General features: G+C 39.1%; 1 protein-coding gene across 15 annotated transcripts; it reads right to left on the bottom strand.

Annotated features, from left to right (window-relative positions):
- Window positions 1-9,710: 9,710 nt before the first annotated feature.
- Window positions 9,711-18,295, bottom strand: hnrnpc (heterogeneous nuclear ribonucleoprotein C). 15 transcript variants are annotated; one of them, XM_067525057.1, is made up of 11 exons: window positions 18,153-18,295; window positions 16,615-16,648; window positions 14,209-14,328; window positions 13,078-13,352; window positions 12,549-12,596; window positions 12,192-12,264; window positions 12,015-12,056; window positions 11,753-11,916; window positions 11,547-11,666; window positions 10,894-11,045; window positions 9,711-10,704 (listed from the first exon to the last, which is right to left on the bottom strand). In XM_067525057.1, exons 3-11 carry the CDS (start codon window positions 14,274-14,276, stop codon window positions 10,612-10,614), a joined length of 1,035 nt encoding a protein of 344 aa, XP_067381158.1. In that variant the 5' UTR covers window positions 14,277-14,328; window positions 16,615-16,648; window positions 18,153-18,295; the 3' UTR covers window positions 9,711-10,611. The 15 variants fall into 15 exon arrangements, with proteins under 15 accessions (XP_067381158.1, XP_067381156.1, XP_067381159.1 ...); XM_067525055.1 differs by having other exon boundaries at window positions 14,209-14,322; XM_067525058.1 differs by having other exon boundaries at window positions 14,209-14,283.
- Window positions 18,296-18,366: the final 71 nt, after the last annotated feature.

Genomic DNA, 18,366 nt, shown 5'->3' with positions numbered 1-18,366 from the left:
CAAAAGATTGTTGGTTAGTATTATCAATAGTGGAAAGTACATTTATCGAAGTACTGTACATTTTGAACGATTTTAAGATACTCGGATTTCCTGTTTATCTTGCTTTAAGCTTTTATTGAATTTAGTTTATCACCCAATGAGTTAAAAGAATTAACAGTATTATAATATCAGATAATATAGAATTATCTGGGATGCTTTACCCCAAAAGTAGTTTTAATAGTTGTAAAGATGAGTGAAATACTGCATCCTTTTTTTGGTAAGAGTAAGCAGAAGATCTGAATATGGTCACCACTCTTTTTTACTTAACTGAAACGTGACCTACAAATAGACACAAACAATAGACACAAGGGCATTTTAACTTGACACACACTCCACCATTGGACACCTTGTCCTGATCTGTGATCTTGTGACCTGATATTATTGGGACGGGGACACTGAGTACACACCGACAGGACTGGCAGAGGCTACAGCCTCATCTGACTGTGTTATTGTCCTGCAGTATTAAACACACCATCTGGTCTCCATTTACAGTGTGCTTAAAAATCTGGTGAATGTCCTTCCTCTCTACTTTATCTGAGACAAGAGCAATAAAGCAATCTATTTGAATTATAAACTGCAGTATTGAGATAAATAGCACATATCCAGAAGTATAGTGTATGACTTAAAAACCTCAAGCGGATTCCTGGTGATAATGTGAACGTAAAAAAAAAAATTGTAAAGAAAGTCATAAATGCTTTAAGTGAATCCTTATGCAACAGGGATCCATTGCAGTGAATTACTCATGTGATCTTGGTATCACAAGCTGTGCTCCTCTTTTTGGGATTTGCACGTCTTGTTTTCACTTACTGTACAATATATGCAGCAATACGTCCAAACATTTTATACATAATCATAGTCATTGTACACATTTGATCTTATATTTAACGATTCTTTATCAGAGTCTAATCTGATTTACTGTGTAAAAAAGGGACTTGAACCAGTCATGATCACTAGTCTTCACACTGTAATCCAACTGATAAGCTAAAATTGTGTATATTTCAATATGTTTATAGGCCTCTAACATTTAATTATGTGTGACTCGTCACTTATTTTTTCAACTCTTACAGACGTTCTTATGCCTTTGGGAACCAGTTCAGTACATTTCAGCTCTCCTCAGTCAGGGGCATGTTTTATTTCTTATCATTTTCTTGGATCCTCCCAGCTTTAGAAAGCACGTTGCCAAGTACAATATCCTTTAACAAAGATGTTCTTTGAGATTGGAAACAACAGGGTTTCTAGAAAGAAAAAAAATAAATCATGCTTTTGATTTTCAGAACTATACACTGGCGATGAATCCATTCAACTGGCCTCTTTTCATAGCATGAAAACAGATGGAAGTTGTGTCACGTTGAATGAGTTATGGTGTAGCGTTTGCTCCAACTGTTATGCATGAATCCTTAACTGTATGTGCCCTCCGACTTCTTTGGAGAGAAAAACGCTTCATAATACAGCCCCCAAATTTTCCTGGATTTCCTCCCCTCCAGTTTACAAAATAAGCATTCGCCCATCGATATCTGACATTTCAAATCATTTCCCACAACAGGACTGGTATAAATAATGGGACAAGGACATGACTGTCATTGCAGCAAGACGCTTCCCACGTCTGTTCATTATTCTGATTAATTTCACATGCTCACAGTGTAGGAGGTGAGGATGTGAACACACTTTCCAAATAAAGATCAACTCAGGTGTGTATTTGTAGTGATAATTAAGTTCACAGTTAATGCCACTCTCTCATTGTTACCTCTTCTGTAAAATTATGTTTGACTTGACTGCAGATACTACAGCTTTTAATTTAATTGTATTATATCTATATTTTCATCATTCTCTGAACCATATCATTAAATTTTTATGGCATCATGAAACTACAGTGTTCTCACATTAATCACGTACTCTGACAGGTTTTCTTCCACATTATTCTCATGTTACAAAACGTTAGCCTCTACCTCAGGGCCTGTGTAAATCTGCCTATCATTGCTGAAACACACACACACTTGAAAGCACTGCTATCTTGTCTTGATGAAGGACAAGTGGGTTTGTTTGATGCTATAAATCAAAAGAACATCAAAAATAGCTCCACTGTAACGTGGGGTGCAGACGTCCTCCGTAGCACCATCTGAGTGAGCGAGTAAAGAGGCTTTGGTGAGTAGAAGCAGAGGAGGTGCAGAGGAAGAAGAAGAGAGGGGTAAACAAGTAAAAGTTACTGCATGTCCTCAGAGATTAAAGTAGGCTGCTGTTAATATCAATGCCAGTGGTTATAGCAGCTACAATGTATGTGTGGGTGTGTGTGTGATTTGAGACAGCTGCAGAAAACATGGTGAGTGGGGGGGGTGCAGTTTGTTTTTCTCCGGCGGTGGAAAAAGTGGGAGTGTCCCTGCACGTGATTGGCCCAGTGGGCCGAATCCAGTGTACATGACGTCACAACTTTGTGCTTGACCTACTTAATGTGGCTGTGATGTCACAGCTGTCTCTTTCACTCTGCTTCTCTTTATCGCTGCCCTCCTTCCTCCGTCGCTTATGCAACTCCACTCTTTTACACTCTTTTCATCTTGGCTCTTTCTCTTCCCTGTTTCCAATCCCTGTTTCTTCTTCTTTTCCCTTCATCTCATTTGACAGTTGCAGACACACAGGAATACGGTCAAACATACGAGTAAGACAGAAAGCGGGAAAGTGAGAAAAGAGGCAGAATCATCTAACACTGCAAATAACCCAATTTCTAGAGATTAAAGATATATTGATGAATATTAATGTGTTGGAAAGCTGCTCTGGCCCTAATGACATGACAAAACGAGGCGGCAAGCTTCCACCATATGGAAGCTTCCACCAAGACTCTGTGGGACCATAAATATGTGATTAAGTGCTGATCTTGGGGTTGTTTAGTGCAAAATACTAAAGTTACTGTAGAATCCTGGGATGTGGGAGTCAAAAGTTCAATAAAGTTACTAATATAAGCTGGTGCACTGACTACACATGTATCTGTTAGAATAGGTCATAAGTCAAAGATTTGAACAGATGATTACAGTTTGTAGAGGTTATAATATAACACTTTTTAATTCAGAAGAGTAAGTGCTTTTAATGTCATCTACATTATGTCAGTTGAGTTCACATAATATGTTTGCCAAGATCATTTAAAAATAGGATTTTAGAACATTTTGTCAGGCTTTGAAACTGTGGAGGTAATTTCATTGAATTTTGCACAAACATCCTCTTGGACTCATGCATGAACTGATTAAAATATGAGCCCGGACAAAAATGTATATAAACTTAAACTTTACATTACTGGTGGAACCAGTTAAAAGGTGCATATAGTGCGTATAGTGCCTTAATCCAATTCTCTTTATGGCTTTATGTGGTCGGCCATACATTACACAATTACACAAAAATTGACATTTTCACATTTTGCATGTACCGCATGTTAAGTTGTACAAATTCTTATTTCTAAACCAATCCTTAAAGTGCTCTCAGCCACCAGCATCAGCACCATCGGTGTGGTACATGTATAAATATATTACAGTGAAATAAAGAAAACCGATGTATTAGCAGGTTTTTTGGTTACTGAGCCCAGGCAGATTATCTGCGAGGAGCAAGGACACCCAGGGCTGATAGCAGCGGTGGGGTTGGCTCTAATCTGCAGCCAAAGTCAGATCAAACAACAATCGCTCTCCAGTGAGAGAGACAGAAGGAGGGATGGAGGGAAAGGCTGCGATAGCGTCTTATAGTTAAAAGAGTAGTTGAGAAGAAACCAGAAACAGGGATTGAGAGAGATGTAGAAAAAGCATGATGTGCACTGAAAGAAGAAATGATGGTCGGGGCACCAAAAGGAGGAGTTAGAATAATGGAGGGATGCGGGGATAGAGCTTTAAAACAGACGGAGATCAGTAAATAGAGAAGACATGTTCAAGGGTGAACAGATTAAAAAAGATAAAGCAAAACAGTCAGAGTGAGAGAGAAAAGAGAGGGACAGGGATAATCCAACTATTCCCCTCCTTTCACAACATGTTTGAAGGGAGAAAAAGAGGCACGAGGGCCAAACTGCCTAAAGCATCAATTCATCCTCTTGTACTCCTCTTCTTCTATCTTCGTCCCTCTCTTTTTGTTCAGTGGAAACCCCTCTTTCTCACTCATTTATATTCACACCAGCTATGGGGCTAGTCACAGGGCCATTCCTGCACAATACTGTTCAGAACATACACTTACAGTACGTACACAACACACACTGATACTGTCAGACTCTTTGTTGTGAGGCTGAATCAAAAGGAGTCCACTGCACAACAGGCTAAAACTGAAGACGTTTTTTTTGTGGTCATTAATGCGAGGAATAGGTGGAATAGGTGGCAAAAACTGGCCCCACACAGGCCTAAATCATGTGCTAACGCTGAAACATTATTACAGTTTATAAGCGTTTCCACTGGCAGACATTAGCTCAACATTAACTTTAAAAACTGGTTGACCATTTATTACTTTAGCATCAAACTTTCAGATACTGAACTCTAAATATGACGTTTTGCTTTGACTAAAACCTGAAGACAAGACAGACAGAGCTTACATTTGGTCACAGTCACTGCATGGAGCTTATCTTGCTAATGGCTTCAACCTTTCTTATAATGGAAGCAAGGAGAGACGCTGGCAGTAGAGAGTATGAAACCAAATAAACTTAGATTTAAGAATTTTTACACAATTTAAACATTCATAAATCAAACATTTAGTGATCTTGGACATTCACAGATGGATGTAGTACGTGTAATGAAATGGTGGGTTGATCTGGTGAGCGTGAGCAAAGCTAAAGACAAAAACTGCAGGTCCAAGCACCTAGATTTGTTTTGTTAATAGTAAAAAGTGGGGGACAGCTTATACATTTTAACAGCACCAATATTTATGCTAAGCTTCACAGAGAGACAAAAGACAGAAAGCAGCAGGTCACTACAGTGTGTGGGTGTGTTTGTCTTTGTTTGAAATACCCCCAAACCAAAACAAACCTGTTATTAGGACATTTCCTTTTACAGTTCAGACCTCACATGACTCCGTGTCAGCAGTCATGTGTATCAACTACTACAGTAAATAGATGGAAAATTAGGTGTCAATCGAGCTGTTGAATGTTTTACACGCACGCATACACACACAGTTGTTCGAACATGTTTGAAACCGCACTGAAATACACCTGCAGGCAGCCACATTAACTATGTTTAACTCCTATTTCCCAACCTTCTCTCTCTCTTTCTCACACACTCACTCATGCAAACACACTTGTGGATTCTCCTGAGACTCACAAAGCCTCAGTCAGTTTTATGAGTCCCTTCGTCACATTTTTGTCTTACTCTCCTGTCTGTGTCTCTCTCACACATTCACACAAAGAGCTCCCAGTGACGCTGATAAATCTCCCTGGAGCTTTTCAGCTCCATCCCTCTGTCTCTCATCACCTCTCTCCTTCTTGTATCTGCCTCTCAGCCTCTCTGTATCCATGTGTTACTCTTTCCTTTCACCTCTCTCCTCCTGTTGTCTGTTGTATCCTTCTCATCCCTCACGCCCTCCCTCCTCTGTCTCCATCTGTGGCTGTGACCTCCCTTCAGCTCAGAATATTGTCTTGCTTTTATTTTCCCTCCATCCTTCACCTGAATTGTCACATTCCTGAGAGGCTGCATTACCTGGTACATAACTCCGTTCTGTTCACTTTTAGTTTCACATTTGGTTAAATGCTGACAGTAAGTTTTAAACCGTTTCTAAGTTATGAGAGCTTATGATACATTTAGACATCTTTTTACCTTCAAATCAGTGCTATTTTAAGGCGATCAATACATATAAAAATGTTGCTAAAATTAACAAACACGGTGACAAAATAGTAGTTCACATCAAATACTGAAACAAAGATGTCATAGTCAAATGCAAAAATGAAAACACATTTACTTTCTATTAAGTTGTCACTTTCAAATAGTAAGAGCATCATGTACAAACCATGTTCTGCAGATGTGTCTTTGAAAATGCTCTGCATCGTTAGCGCAACAAGGTGCTAAGAAGATCAAAGGTTTCTACTCTGGCTTCTAGTGTTTGTACCACTAGCACTAGCCAATAGGTAATGGAACAATAATTATTTTTATATACACTGTTGTGATGGTGAATGTTTAGACTTGCTGCAGCAGGAAAACCATTAGTAATGTTCTGTTATTTGTCACGAAGGTGTAGCTAATAACATTAGTAATGCCTTGGCCACGTTTACTTTTGCCAGCTGAGCCAATGAACAAAGAAACAGCCTCAGCTGGCAGAAAACTAAATGAAATGTGGCCATTATTGTTTTTACTAAAGCTTTTCCTGTTGTGACAAAGCAAAGTGGCCACGCATATGCATAGATTTCCGATTAGCACTTACTGTAAGCACGTATTTGGTTTCTGAGTGATTTTAACCAGTGCACAGTTGTTAACTCCTCAAAGACACATTAAAAAAGGATGCTTTACAACAATTTAATGTTATCTAAAAGGTTTTAGAGCAGCTCCACAAGTTCATTATGTGGCGTCTATGTGGCGTCTATGATATCATCAGTCATTTAGCTGGTGGCTTTATGTGAAGGACATACAAAGGACGTGTCTGTTTTTTTAGCCTAACACTCTTAATAAGAAATGCTGCTGATACATGCTGAAAATGTCTGTTGCCTGTTAAATATGCCTGTTTTTAGCTTTGGGACACTTTCTTTGTCTGTGAGCTCCCTGGAGTTTTTATTGCTTCTTTAGCATAAGGAGCAAAAGTTTCTCCATCCAGTGTTTGCAACATTTCCACCAATTATACATTTAGAAATGTATACAATTTAAAGTCATCAGTGTGGTCCCAAACACAGTATATTTAAATGTGTGTAAATATGTGACGAAGCTAGAAAGATTTTTTTAAAAAGTGTATAAGTGTGTGTACTGTGCTCATGAGCAAATGAGCCATTGATTCTGCTGAAGTGGGCAGTCACCAGGGATCACACTACAGTCACACATTCACAGCCTTAATTTCAAGATGTCAATATGTGTCTCACAGTCAAATGTCATCTGATTTAGACTCGCTTAGCTTTTAGACTCAGTATGTGGTGAACGTTTAGCAACCCCTGACTTGATAAAGACCTTCATTTCACATGTTTGCTTCATCAGAACAGTTGTTGAATAGAACATGTTATGTACCTTGCTCAAGGGCAGCAATATCTGCTGAATCATTTTGATGCTTCAGTCACTGACCTTTATATGTGTCTGCCCCGCTAGCTATTGCCTTATTTTGTCATGTGGATTGACACTTTAATTTAAAAAAGAAATTTGAACTGACATTAAGAGGCGACGTGTCTGTGCAGATATAGAAAGGCTTTATACTACTAATGCATGTGAACAAAGAGTTTGCAATGTACATTTACATAATCAGTCTTTGAAATGAAAAAGCAACTCAGGACAATGAGTTTCTGTAATTTATTGCAAAGGATAGAGAAGCAGCATTGTCTCGTGGCTGGTATGGAATCCAAGTTTGTGATGGTCTGTATAATTTTAATTTTCTAAAAAAAAAAAAAAAAAAAAAAAAAAAAACATCGAATAAAGGCTCTTATTGTCTAAAATGCCCTTATTTTCCTGACAAACATATAACCCAGTATAACCCACTAGTGCTTATAACTGATGTTTGAACAAAAGGCGTCACTCTGAAATCATTTACTTTAACTGTTAACACAATTTCCACATCCTTCACCCCCCAAAGCAAACGACAAACTATCTTCCCTTCTTCCTGTCATTTCTCCATCTGTTAGCTTCTCTTCCATCTGTCTCCAGTCTTCTGCGACCCTGTTCATCCATCCATCCACTGTACTGTGGTTATCTATACCCCCACCCCCGCCCCTCTGTCGCCCCCTCGTTAATCACACTTTAGCCTGCTGCTTATTGATCAATTCCTTCTTTCCTCTTTGCATTCCTCTTTACTTCTTCCTGCGCTCTGAACTTACATTCATTAACCAGCTCCAAGGCCTCCCAGCAGGCCAATGTATATTAATAAGGAAACTGTGTATTGATGCAGTTTGGTCATGATAATAAAGTAGCGGACAAACAAGCCTTTTTTCTTCAAGGTAATTATTTATTACTTATTTATATTCTTCCTTTCCATGTGCTTTCAAACCCTTTAAAACTTTACTGTTAAGAGAAGTGTTTTTGATTAGGTTTGGGAGGTAAAGGATCAGTTCACTTAGATTACAACCCAAACTTTCTCTCTTACTTAGGTCATAGCATACTTTTAAAAATAGGATTTAATTAGCGCCCAAATTCAGAATCTTCCTTGGAGTCAGATTTGGCCACACAGATGACATAACCATTGACTCAGTGAGACGTCTCCTTCACAAGGACCTCATTATCTCTGGTGTCCTTGATGTACAGTATATACATGGGGACTCTTAAATCTCACATAAAAAAATAACTTCAGAACCTCTGAGAATCAGCATATATTCAAGCTTTCTTCTTCTTCTTCTATCAAAGTAACACGGTGAAAGTTCTGTGACAGCATTACAACTAGACACTGCTAACCACTAATTGAGCATTTGATTCCAAATCCCTAAACTGTTAACAAATATAGGACAGTTGGTAGTTGTCCATGGACAGGGTCACAGGGTCAGTGATTCGATCCCCGGTCCAGGCTATTGGACGAAGTGTCTCTAGGCATGACAATTAACCCCCTGAACAGCCCATTCCCATCCCCAGTTGTGCAGTGCCGGTCAAGCCCGGTAGAACTATGAGAACTAAGGATTGTGTCAAGAAGGACAACCGGGTAAAAACTGTGTCAAATCAACATGCGGACAATGATCCTCTGTGGGGACCCTGAACTCTCAGGATAAGCCGAAAGGACAAAAAAATAATAAACATAATTAAAGAATAAAAATAAATATTGGCCTAAAGTTGTTGCTACAGTAACCAACTTTGGAGCTAGAGCTGACACCACACCCCAGCTGGCTGTTTCACAGTACCCCAGCAGCTCTTAATCATAGCCAGGTTATCCATTGTTAGCAAATGCAGTTTATAATAAGCATTACACAGTTTATTGCTGATACAAACACTGTGTCAACACATACGTAGATGGAAAATTGGTCATATGTGCATGACACAAATAAGAAGGGTGTATTTTACTGCAGCTTTTATACAGTTGATGAATGGAGCAGCAATCTTGGATTTTAAAGTCGGGGTTGGTAAACTTTGTCTGAATTCCCGAGCCAGAAATCCAACTCCAGGGGGGTGTTCAGTGAGATTTACCACTAGAATCTAGACAATTCTGACCTTTTACTTCGAATGGGACACAACAATATTTCCCAGTAAGCTCTTACAAAGCATCGTGAAAACTGTAGTTCCAAAACTTAGAGCATGGCAATCTACCAAATTAAATTAGAATATTTTTTTTTTCCCATGCAATTACAATAACCCACAATGTCAGAAAATATACTGCTATTTTCAGATGGTTAACTCAAATAGGCGTATGATATCTTCCTCAGGGGGAACAGACCTTTTCTGTGTGAAAATACATGCTATAAACCTGTCTGCAGGTCGCGGCTGCTACGCCCACCAGTTATGTTTTAATCACATGCTTATCCTATTGCACAACACGTAAATTCTGTGTTGATCTCTATAAAACTTCACCTGATGTCACACAAAATACCCACAGCAACATAATGCACCTGAACACATTCCATGTGGGTTGTAACAACATGAAAAACGTGTTTATTCACTTTCACCAGCAGCCAAATGACAAACAGAATATTAACAGAAACAAACATGGATCAGCACTGGATTACACGAGTCAAGGTCGACTGGGTCGTAACACTCTGCAACAAACAAAAACTATTTTCAGTGTAACGGGGATTTTACTGGACCATTTTGCTGCATGACATGAGGTTTTGTACACATTGATATTTTTATCTGACAAGCAGAGGGTGAAGATCTTCTGTGAATAACAGAAATCCATCCAGAAGTCCATGTGAGTCTTTAGCGTTAAGTTATGATACTCTGCCACCTGCTGGTTAGGAGAGAGTCATACAGCCGCAGGATCAAGAACAAAGTTGAATACAAATTTAATTACCCAGAGCTGTAGTACCAAATCTGGTAATTTGTCGCAAGAATGACCCTAAATAAGCTGTTGCAAGTCATTTGTTTAATATTCGCCAACAAGTGAATAGCTTTATGCCATTAACAACAGCTGATAAGAGCTTTATCCTTCCGTTTTTAAAACAGGAGAAGCTTATAGCTCTGAGTTCAAATGTACACCATGTTACATTTATCCTCAGCTGAACTTGCATTCTGTGACATAGGACACATCTAGGTTTGCCATTATGCAGTGGCAGATACGTCAATGTCTATAAAGTGGAGAGAGTGAAACTACCAGATTAAATGAAAATTGAAAAATTCAGAAACATTATGAGCTTTTATGTGTATGTGTGTGAGAGAGACGGTAATATCTACAGTACATTTTATACAAATGGCCAGTCACATCAGCAAATATGAGAAAATGATTACTATGTACAAGTCTGGTGTTGTGTTACAATCACACATAATAGTTTTGTGCATTTGTATGTGTGTCTGTCTGCCTGTGTAATGTTTAGCATTCATCTCCGTTGGCGCTATCTCCGTCGTCCTCTCCTTCCTCCTGCTCGCCTTCCTCCTCATCCTCCTCTCTCCCTCTGCTTTTAATCTGCACAGAAGGTAAAGTGGAAAATATCTGTTTTATTAATTACTTGTGTAATGAATGAATGTCTACAACACCAACGTTAAAAACAACTCTGTCAATCCTTCATGCTGAAACAGAAACACTCATCATCTCTCATGAGGAGTAGCTTCCTTGAATGTCACTGCCATCTTAGCTCTCGCTCTGCTTTCTCACCTCATCTTCGTCTTCCAGCAGGTCTCCCTCCTCCTCAGAGTCATTCAGGTCCTGGCTCTCTCTGTCCCGTTTTAGGCTGTCCTCCTTCTTGCTGGAAGTAGATGAGTGAAGAGGGGAAACCTCACCAGGCTCTGGTTTGGAGCTCTTCATCTCTGAAAAGATGATGCGCAAGCAGATGACGGTAGCTGTTTAGTATCATCTGCCTCATGAATTCTTCTCCAAAGTGACAAGGAAGGTTGAATATGAAGAAGGCTGACTGACACCCACATCCAAACCTCTGCCTCAACTTAACCACCACTAATGCTAGTTAGCTCTGAGAGATTATGGCCAATTTTATTGAATAGCATTTATACATTTAGCATTTGCAAATGGCTTTTCATGACTCACCCCATTGCAGTATGATTCACAGAAAACATCTTATGACTTACAAAAACTAAAAAAATGAAATTTGGACTGATAGATTCTGCTTCTTTGGTGCCAAGTGTTTTTAATATACTGTGGTGTCTTTCTGATGGCATATTATAAGAAAATAAGATGGCCAATAAGTAGAATTATGTCATCAACATTTTGTTTTGCGATAAAACCGGCCATCGAATAAAACAATAATTAAGAACTATTTATAACATTGCAAGCAGAAATAAATGTTGCTTTACCATTACCAGACTTCTTGCTGTGATCTTTCTCCATGCGTTCTAAGCTTTCCAACAAGTAGTCCACCTTGTGTTTGATCTGTGTGAGCTCTCTCTTAATGGTCTGCAGATCATCTGCCTTCACTGTGGGACAAGAAGTGGGAGGAAATTCTTTAGGAAACTGTAGTCCTCAGCAAGACAACTAGGAAAACTCTCTGTGTGGGACCTACTTGTACGTGAGGCCCTCTGACTGCTTTTGGAGGATGAAGAGAAGCTAGTTTTGGTTCGACGGTTTCCCCCTCCGCTCAAACTGACCCTGGGACGCTTGGAGGGAATGACAGCACGGGAGAGGGGTGGAGGAGGAGGAGGCAATCGCGACTGGTAGGAGTACATCCTGGGGATTACATCCCAAGAACAAGAACAAGTATTTTTAATCTTCAGTATTTGCACATCGATTGTTTAAACCCAAAGTGTAAAGAATGCACAGCATACCTATCATAGTAATCTCTTTGAAAGTCCAACTCTAAAGATGAGCTGTAGCGGTAGTGAAGAAAGAGCACAAAGATTACCAACAGTTTTTGTATAGTTGACACAGTATGCTTCAAAAGTGTGTCTGAATGCTGGATTACTGAAATACCTTTGTATTAAGCTTAAGCCTTGTGTACACACCTGTACATGTCTCCTGCAGAACGCTTCACTGTCTTTGATCTGTGAGGCTTCGGCTCGCCTGCCAGGTTGATGTCTGAGGGAGGAAAACACTGAGTCAAAGAAAGAGTTGGTAACTGTGATAAGTGGGAGGGAAAAAAAATTAACAGGTTATGGACAGAAAGTGTGAAATTTTAATTAACACATTCACTCACTTCATCACCTGTCTGATGTTATTTTTAAAGATACTGCAGGTTTTAGGCCCACACAGATGGTATTTGCACATAATTACTGACATTTGAATCTGCTTGGAGCACCAAACAGGTCAGTTACAGACAGCAGTGAAAAGATAATTTTACATTTCCCATGTACAAAACAAACCTGTAATCCCTGGTTTTAACACTAGAGGGCAGCACACAGACTCAGCTGCTGCAAAACAAAAATGGGTTCTGGGTTGTTATTTGAAGACAATTTAATTTAAAGTTATAACACATGTGAATGTCATTTTACTCATTCCGAGCGTTTTCTGTCAGTTTATGTGCCTTTTTGAAATTTTTCCATATGTCATTGGTCATATTTGTGTTTTTTGGCGATGATTTGTGTCTTTTTAGTCAATTGGTTAACACTTTTTGGTTATTTTACATTATTAAACTAAGCTCTACCACTTTCAAAGCTCCAACACTGCCGGGACCTTGAACACAAATAGGAAAAAGGGTAAATTCACTGAATATAAACATATTTATCATATTTAAATATGATTATTGCTACTGGATGTAGCTTCATTTTTACAGTTCATAGTTCAAGGATGTATCTACAAAGTTTAGGTGTAAGCAAGGCAAAATTATTTGATGGGTACCATGTTTTAACCCTGCACAACAACAACATTAGCCATAATCCCCTTATACCTCACCTAGGACCTGTCCAACAATCATGCGGCCGTCCTCTCCGGCCACGGCAGCACGGGCATTCCTCTCATTGGAATACTGGACGAAGGCGTAGCCCTTGTGGATGGAGCAGCCAACAACCTTGCCATATTTGGAGAAGATGGCCTCCACGTCAGCTTTGGTGACCAGCAGGGTGTTGAGGTTGCCGATGAAAACACGTGAGTTGAGAGATCGGGGGTCGGTCTTGTTGGTCACGTTGCTGCTGGCCATCAGGCTGGAGGTGGAGGACGACGACGACCAACTATGCAAGATAGAGAGAGGTGGGCAAGGAGGAAGGGTAAGAAAAAGGAGAAAAAAAGTTGAGACTGGGGGAAAATTTATATTTAGTGGATGAGAAATGGTAGAAAAAAAAAGCTTATAAGCACAAAGATATATATTATTTTGTCTTAGAAGTCTTTGGAAGGCCCTTTTCTCTGCTTTGAAATGTGTAGATTATCTCTGCTACACTTGACCAAAGTCAACCTGAGATTTAGGCTATTTTACAGTGAATACAATCAGTGTTCGCACAGTAGCTTGGATGTTTTAAATATAATACCTGAACACTAAAATGTGGGTGTGCAGAACGCTACAAGTAATCAGGATTTTCATTACTCAAATTAACTGCTCCTTATTTTTTGAACATTGCATCTATAAAGTGTCATATAGTGTCAGAAAAAACTAAATGCTGTCCAACGAGCAGCCTAAAATCCAAAGAAATTAAATCTTATCAATGTAAATCAGAGAATGCAAACATTTTTTTCATAAATAAAAATGAGTGCATCTGTTCAGCTAGCAAATAAACGGCTTATGAAATCAACACTAATTACAGGCTGAAGTACACCGTGCAAATTTGTTCTCATTAACTAACAGAACAGCCACTTGTAATGGCACTTATATTAACTCCTAATGCTTGTATATTTATGTTTGCACAAAGAGGAAACACTGTACATTTGGTTCAGGTGGATTCAGTCAGCAGGAGTACTGGTTTTTTAATGTACACACACACACACACACACTAAATGTGTGCTTGTGCTCTCAATAGGGATAGAGGAGCCTCTAAAAATGAACATGAGAGAGCAGAACAGACAGTCAGGGACATTAAAGCAGCCAGCACTCACTCCATTATGCCTGTACTTGGGTCGGTGGAGGCCTGCCTGCCTGACTCTGTTGGAGAGAAGAGGGTCATCGAGGAACTATAAGAGATGAAGTCAGTGACTGTGGGGAAACATCTACTGCACCTCCAAATGTTTGGTTGAGGAGTGTAAAAAAAAAAAAAAAAAGGATAGTGGATTAAATGTTTAAAAAGATGGAGGCTGCCATAAAAAACCTGCAGGATAAATGGTTGTTATGACAAAAACAAGTAGTGCATTTTGACTTTTTTACTTCTAATAACTTGATAATAATGAAGAAAATAAGAAACAGTGTTCTTAAAGTAACAACACTTTTAATGTTCAGTTTGTGTAGCAGTAGTGAATCCTCATACTATTTTGGAAGTAGCCATAATCAAAAGCAGGAGGCTTATATTATTTTTTCCTTTCTGTCAGTGCTGGTGAATGATCTCTTAAGCCAGTGCAGCTTTGTGTTTCTCAAATATCCTCGAATGTACATGAATTTGATTCTCACTTTTTCCCTTTGCAATCTTTTTCTTTTGTTAAATGCACATGAATCTTCAGTTCTGTTCACGTTATTATGCACAACTTCAGCTGTTATGAGCGCACAGTATATCCCACCTGCTGCTAGTTGGGAATTACAGTATCCCAGCAGCAGCAGCCACCTGTCCCTCTATGGCCAGCAGCTACTAGTAGGGGATTACATTGTTTGAGGCAGGCTGTCTAGCCAAAGAATAATGCTCTGTGCTCTCCCCTTCATGAATTAGCTGAGAGGTTTCTATTGCTTGGCAAGCTGACAGACTGTCTACAAATCCAGATGGAGGGGAGGAGAGACCGACACACCCCACTTAGTGAATGTTTGGAATTCTCTGTGGCATGTTGGGGTTCACGTGGGAATATCCAGGGTTTATACGAATACACTGCAAAAAGCGATAGTGAACACATCCAGTCAGGCTGTTATTGTTTGACGCTACCAGATTTATTTGATCTTTTTAAGATATTGGAGTTGGACCATACAAGCTTACATACTTAATGTGTTGGACTAAAAAGCAATAGCATATAAATATAATGTCACCATTGGTAAAATTAGTGAAGCTTATGATGCTTTTCTTAAGTGGCGTTATGTTTACAAATTTTAGTTTATAGTGATTGTCTATTTGTTCTACTTGTAAACACCAGTGCTGTTTTGCTAATACAATCAGTCTGTGTTTGGCACAGGCTGTCCACTTTCAGGGACTGTTCTCAGGCCAGCATCAAATTATTTGGCAGTGTCTGTGTTGGATGTTAATATTTCATGTTAGGAAATGTGCAGTGTGCATCACCATATCTGTTAATGAGTTCCTGTCAAAGGCCAGATGGCCTACCAGTTCAAATAAGGATCTAATAATTTATATATTATAAGCTTCATGAAGATGGTGTTCACCCTGGTTGTTGTACTAGTTTATGGAGCCCTTCATATTTAACATTTCCATTCATGTCTAAGAAATAAATATGACAGTTCCTGAAGTCAGTCCCTTTTCTTGACCTCATTTTATTGTAGGTTCAGTGTGTCATGGCTTAATATTTGTGCTTCAACTGTGAAAAAAACTGCACTGGCCACCCTCAGGAAATATGCTTGAACACAGACAGGACAGAAAGAGCTGTTGTGCAGTTAATATGGATATGTGTGTACAATGGCATATGTATATGTTTGTCTTAACACACAGTATAGATAATATAATTATTAAAAGAAAATGGAGAAACTTTTACATAAGATCTAAACCTTAAGAGATTTTATGAGGTTCTTAAACTAAAATCAAAAGGAAAATAAAAAATAAAAAAAATTTTTATTTTAAATATATATTAGTGATAACGGAATAAGTTAGTGATTAATGGTATTGCATGCTCCTTTAACGGCTAACAAACTATTAATGGGTATAAAAAATGGTGACCATCACTGTTATTACTGCGCCTTGTAAGAAGCAGTTGATTTTGTATTTGTAATGTAATGTCCCAGACTTCACTCCATGAAATGACATACACACTTAAAAAGAAAAGACAAGGCATTAAAAATGATTAATTTTGCCTTTGTTGGTGCCAGCCCCTAATTTGAGGACTGGCTGAAGGAGGGAGTCTTGTTCAGCAATTTGGTGCGAATCTAGTCTTTTATAATCAACAATAAACATTATGGGTTTTATGGTCATAAACTGGGAACACATGAGGGGGGTTCATTTAACAGGTCAGTAGTTCCAAACAGACTGAACCAGTTAATTTTCTATATTCACAGCACAAAAATACAAAACACTACATGCTACTTGCTGTAAGAAACCTGAAAGAGGGAGAGGGGTTTGCCACAAAGGGAGTCAAAAAAAAAAGAAAAACAAAAAAGCAAAAGTTGAGGTAAAAAAAAAAAAAAAAAAGTCGAGACCAACTTACGATTTGCTGCTGTTCAAAAAAGTGGCTTCAAAAACTAAAAAGGGGAAACAAAACCATAAATTAGAATATTATAATATATATTAATATTTTTGCAAAGCAGGGGAGGACCTGAGAAGGCAAATTGTGGAAACAAAGTTAAGGGGAGGAAAACAACCAATTGTAATGTTTTGGCTGCTTTGACATGCATAAATATAAAAAAATGTGTTCTGTTGTGGCTTTACTTCTTCGTTCTGATAGTGGTTTATTGTTGTACAGGACAGGCGTCTCTGTCAGCTCAGCAGATGCTGTGTCTGTTGCCAGTTCAAATAGTGATACGACAACCATATGGAATTTTTATGATGAACTTATTTGTCTGCAAAAGTTGCTGTTTGTTTGTGGGGAAATATCAGACACGGGTGTTAGTGGAGAGCATCACCAGTCTGGGGGACTTGGTGGCTCACTGCTTTTTAGTCCTGCTTGCCCTCCTTGCAAGGGGCCAGGGTGGGCTGCAGAACAGCGCCCCTGGAGCCTGGTGGGACTCCTGCTCAAGGACACTTCCAGAGGACACATTTAGGGCCAAGGGGGGGGAATAGTGTGCAGTAGGGGGTAGAACACAGATCTTGCAGTCTGGGAAGCGATAGTCAACTGCAAATCTACTCTGCCATCATGATGTGAACCTTTGTTGCAAATTAGGAGTTTCCTACTAACACATGCACAACTTATGAGTCAGATACTATAAAATTATGAAAAAAAAACCAAAAAAACAGTTAAGAGGTCTAGGCCTAAATACAGCTCGATTGGGCTCTGTAGACCTCCTTCTTAGGATATTAAGAATAAACTACTACTTGCTAATGTAGTCTTAATAATGTGCAAATAAACTTTAATGATTACATCACAATTAAATGTACAAAATAAGTTGCACCCATGCTACAGAAATCTCAGGTCTGCACAACAGATTGAAACACTTGTGTTAATGTTCCATAAAACGCACCCATTTGTCACTGGGGGGGGGAGAGAAACCCACCGTGCCTGAAAAATAACCATTCCTGAGTGATTTGCTGCAGATGATACACTGTCTCAGCACTGCCCAGATCACAGAGAATAAATGAGTCAATGTCAACGACTGCAAATCAAGTTACAGGTGGGTGCAAAACACACGATGAGAATGAAAAACCTCTTAAAAGCATATTTCCAGAAAAAGGGCGACACGTTTTAAACACTGTCCAGAAAAGCCTGGAACAATCTTCCATATTTCTTCCCTCGAAAATGACCACAACCAGATAAACAATACTGTAACACAGCGGCGCCTGAAAAATTGAGCTTTCGAAATGTCTTATTCGAAAAATAAAAGGAAAAATCTTGCCGTGGAAGCTACTTCAAACTAGTTTCTGCGCAGCTGATACTGCCATGACAAAATGTACGCCACTAAAGCCAACACAGTCTCAGGAATACCAGCCAGGAAAAATGCATTAAAAATAAAAACAAAAAGTCCCAAACACGGATAAAAGTCAGGAAAAAATAAAAAAACAGGGAAAAATCTCTCGGTTAAAAATACTCACCAGGAGCTTAATATTAAAAATGAGTAAAATTCAATGCTGTTTTTACTTGAGTAGGTAAAGATCCGATTACGGGTGTGCAGACTGTATCACCTTGAAACCAGTGGACACGAAATGGCGTCGACTGACACTCTCAACGGGGAGGGCGACGCCCACTGCTTCTACCCCGTTTCCGATTGGATGTGTAAACTGTTCTGTTTGGATTGGCGTCACTGAT

Source organism: Channa argus, chromosome 12 (genome assembly GCF_033026475.1).
Source record: "Channa argus isolate prfri chromosome 12, Channa argus male v1.0, whole genome shotgun sequence".
In the NCBI taxonomy this organism is placed as follows: domain Eukaryota; kingdom Metazoa; phylum Chordata; class Actinopteri; order Anabantiformes; family Channidae; genus Channa; species Channa argus.
This window is presented reverse-complemented; position numbering and strand designations above follow the sequence as displayed.

Excerpts from the sequence above, each read along its gene's own strand:
- hnrnpc (XM_067525057.1), bottom strand. The coding sequence starts at position 14,276 with ATGACCCTCTTCTCTCCAACAGAGTCAGGCAGGCAGGCCTCCACCGAC. Across the intron at positions 12,265-12,548 it reads GTTAAAACCAGGGATTACAG|ACATCAACCTGGCAGGCGAG; the intron begins GTTTGTTTTGTA and ends TTCCTCCCTCAG. Across the intron at positions 12,057-12,191 it reads TCTGCAGGAGACATGTACAG|CTCATCTTTAGAGTTGGACT; the intron begins GTGTGTACACAA and ends CTACCGCTACAG.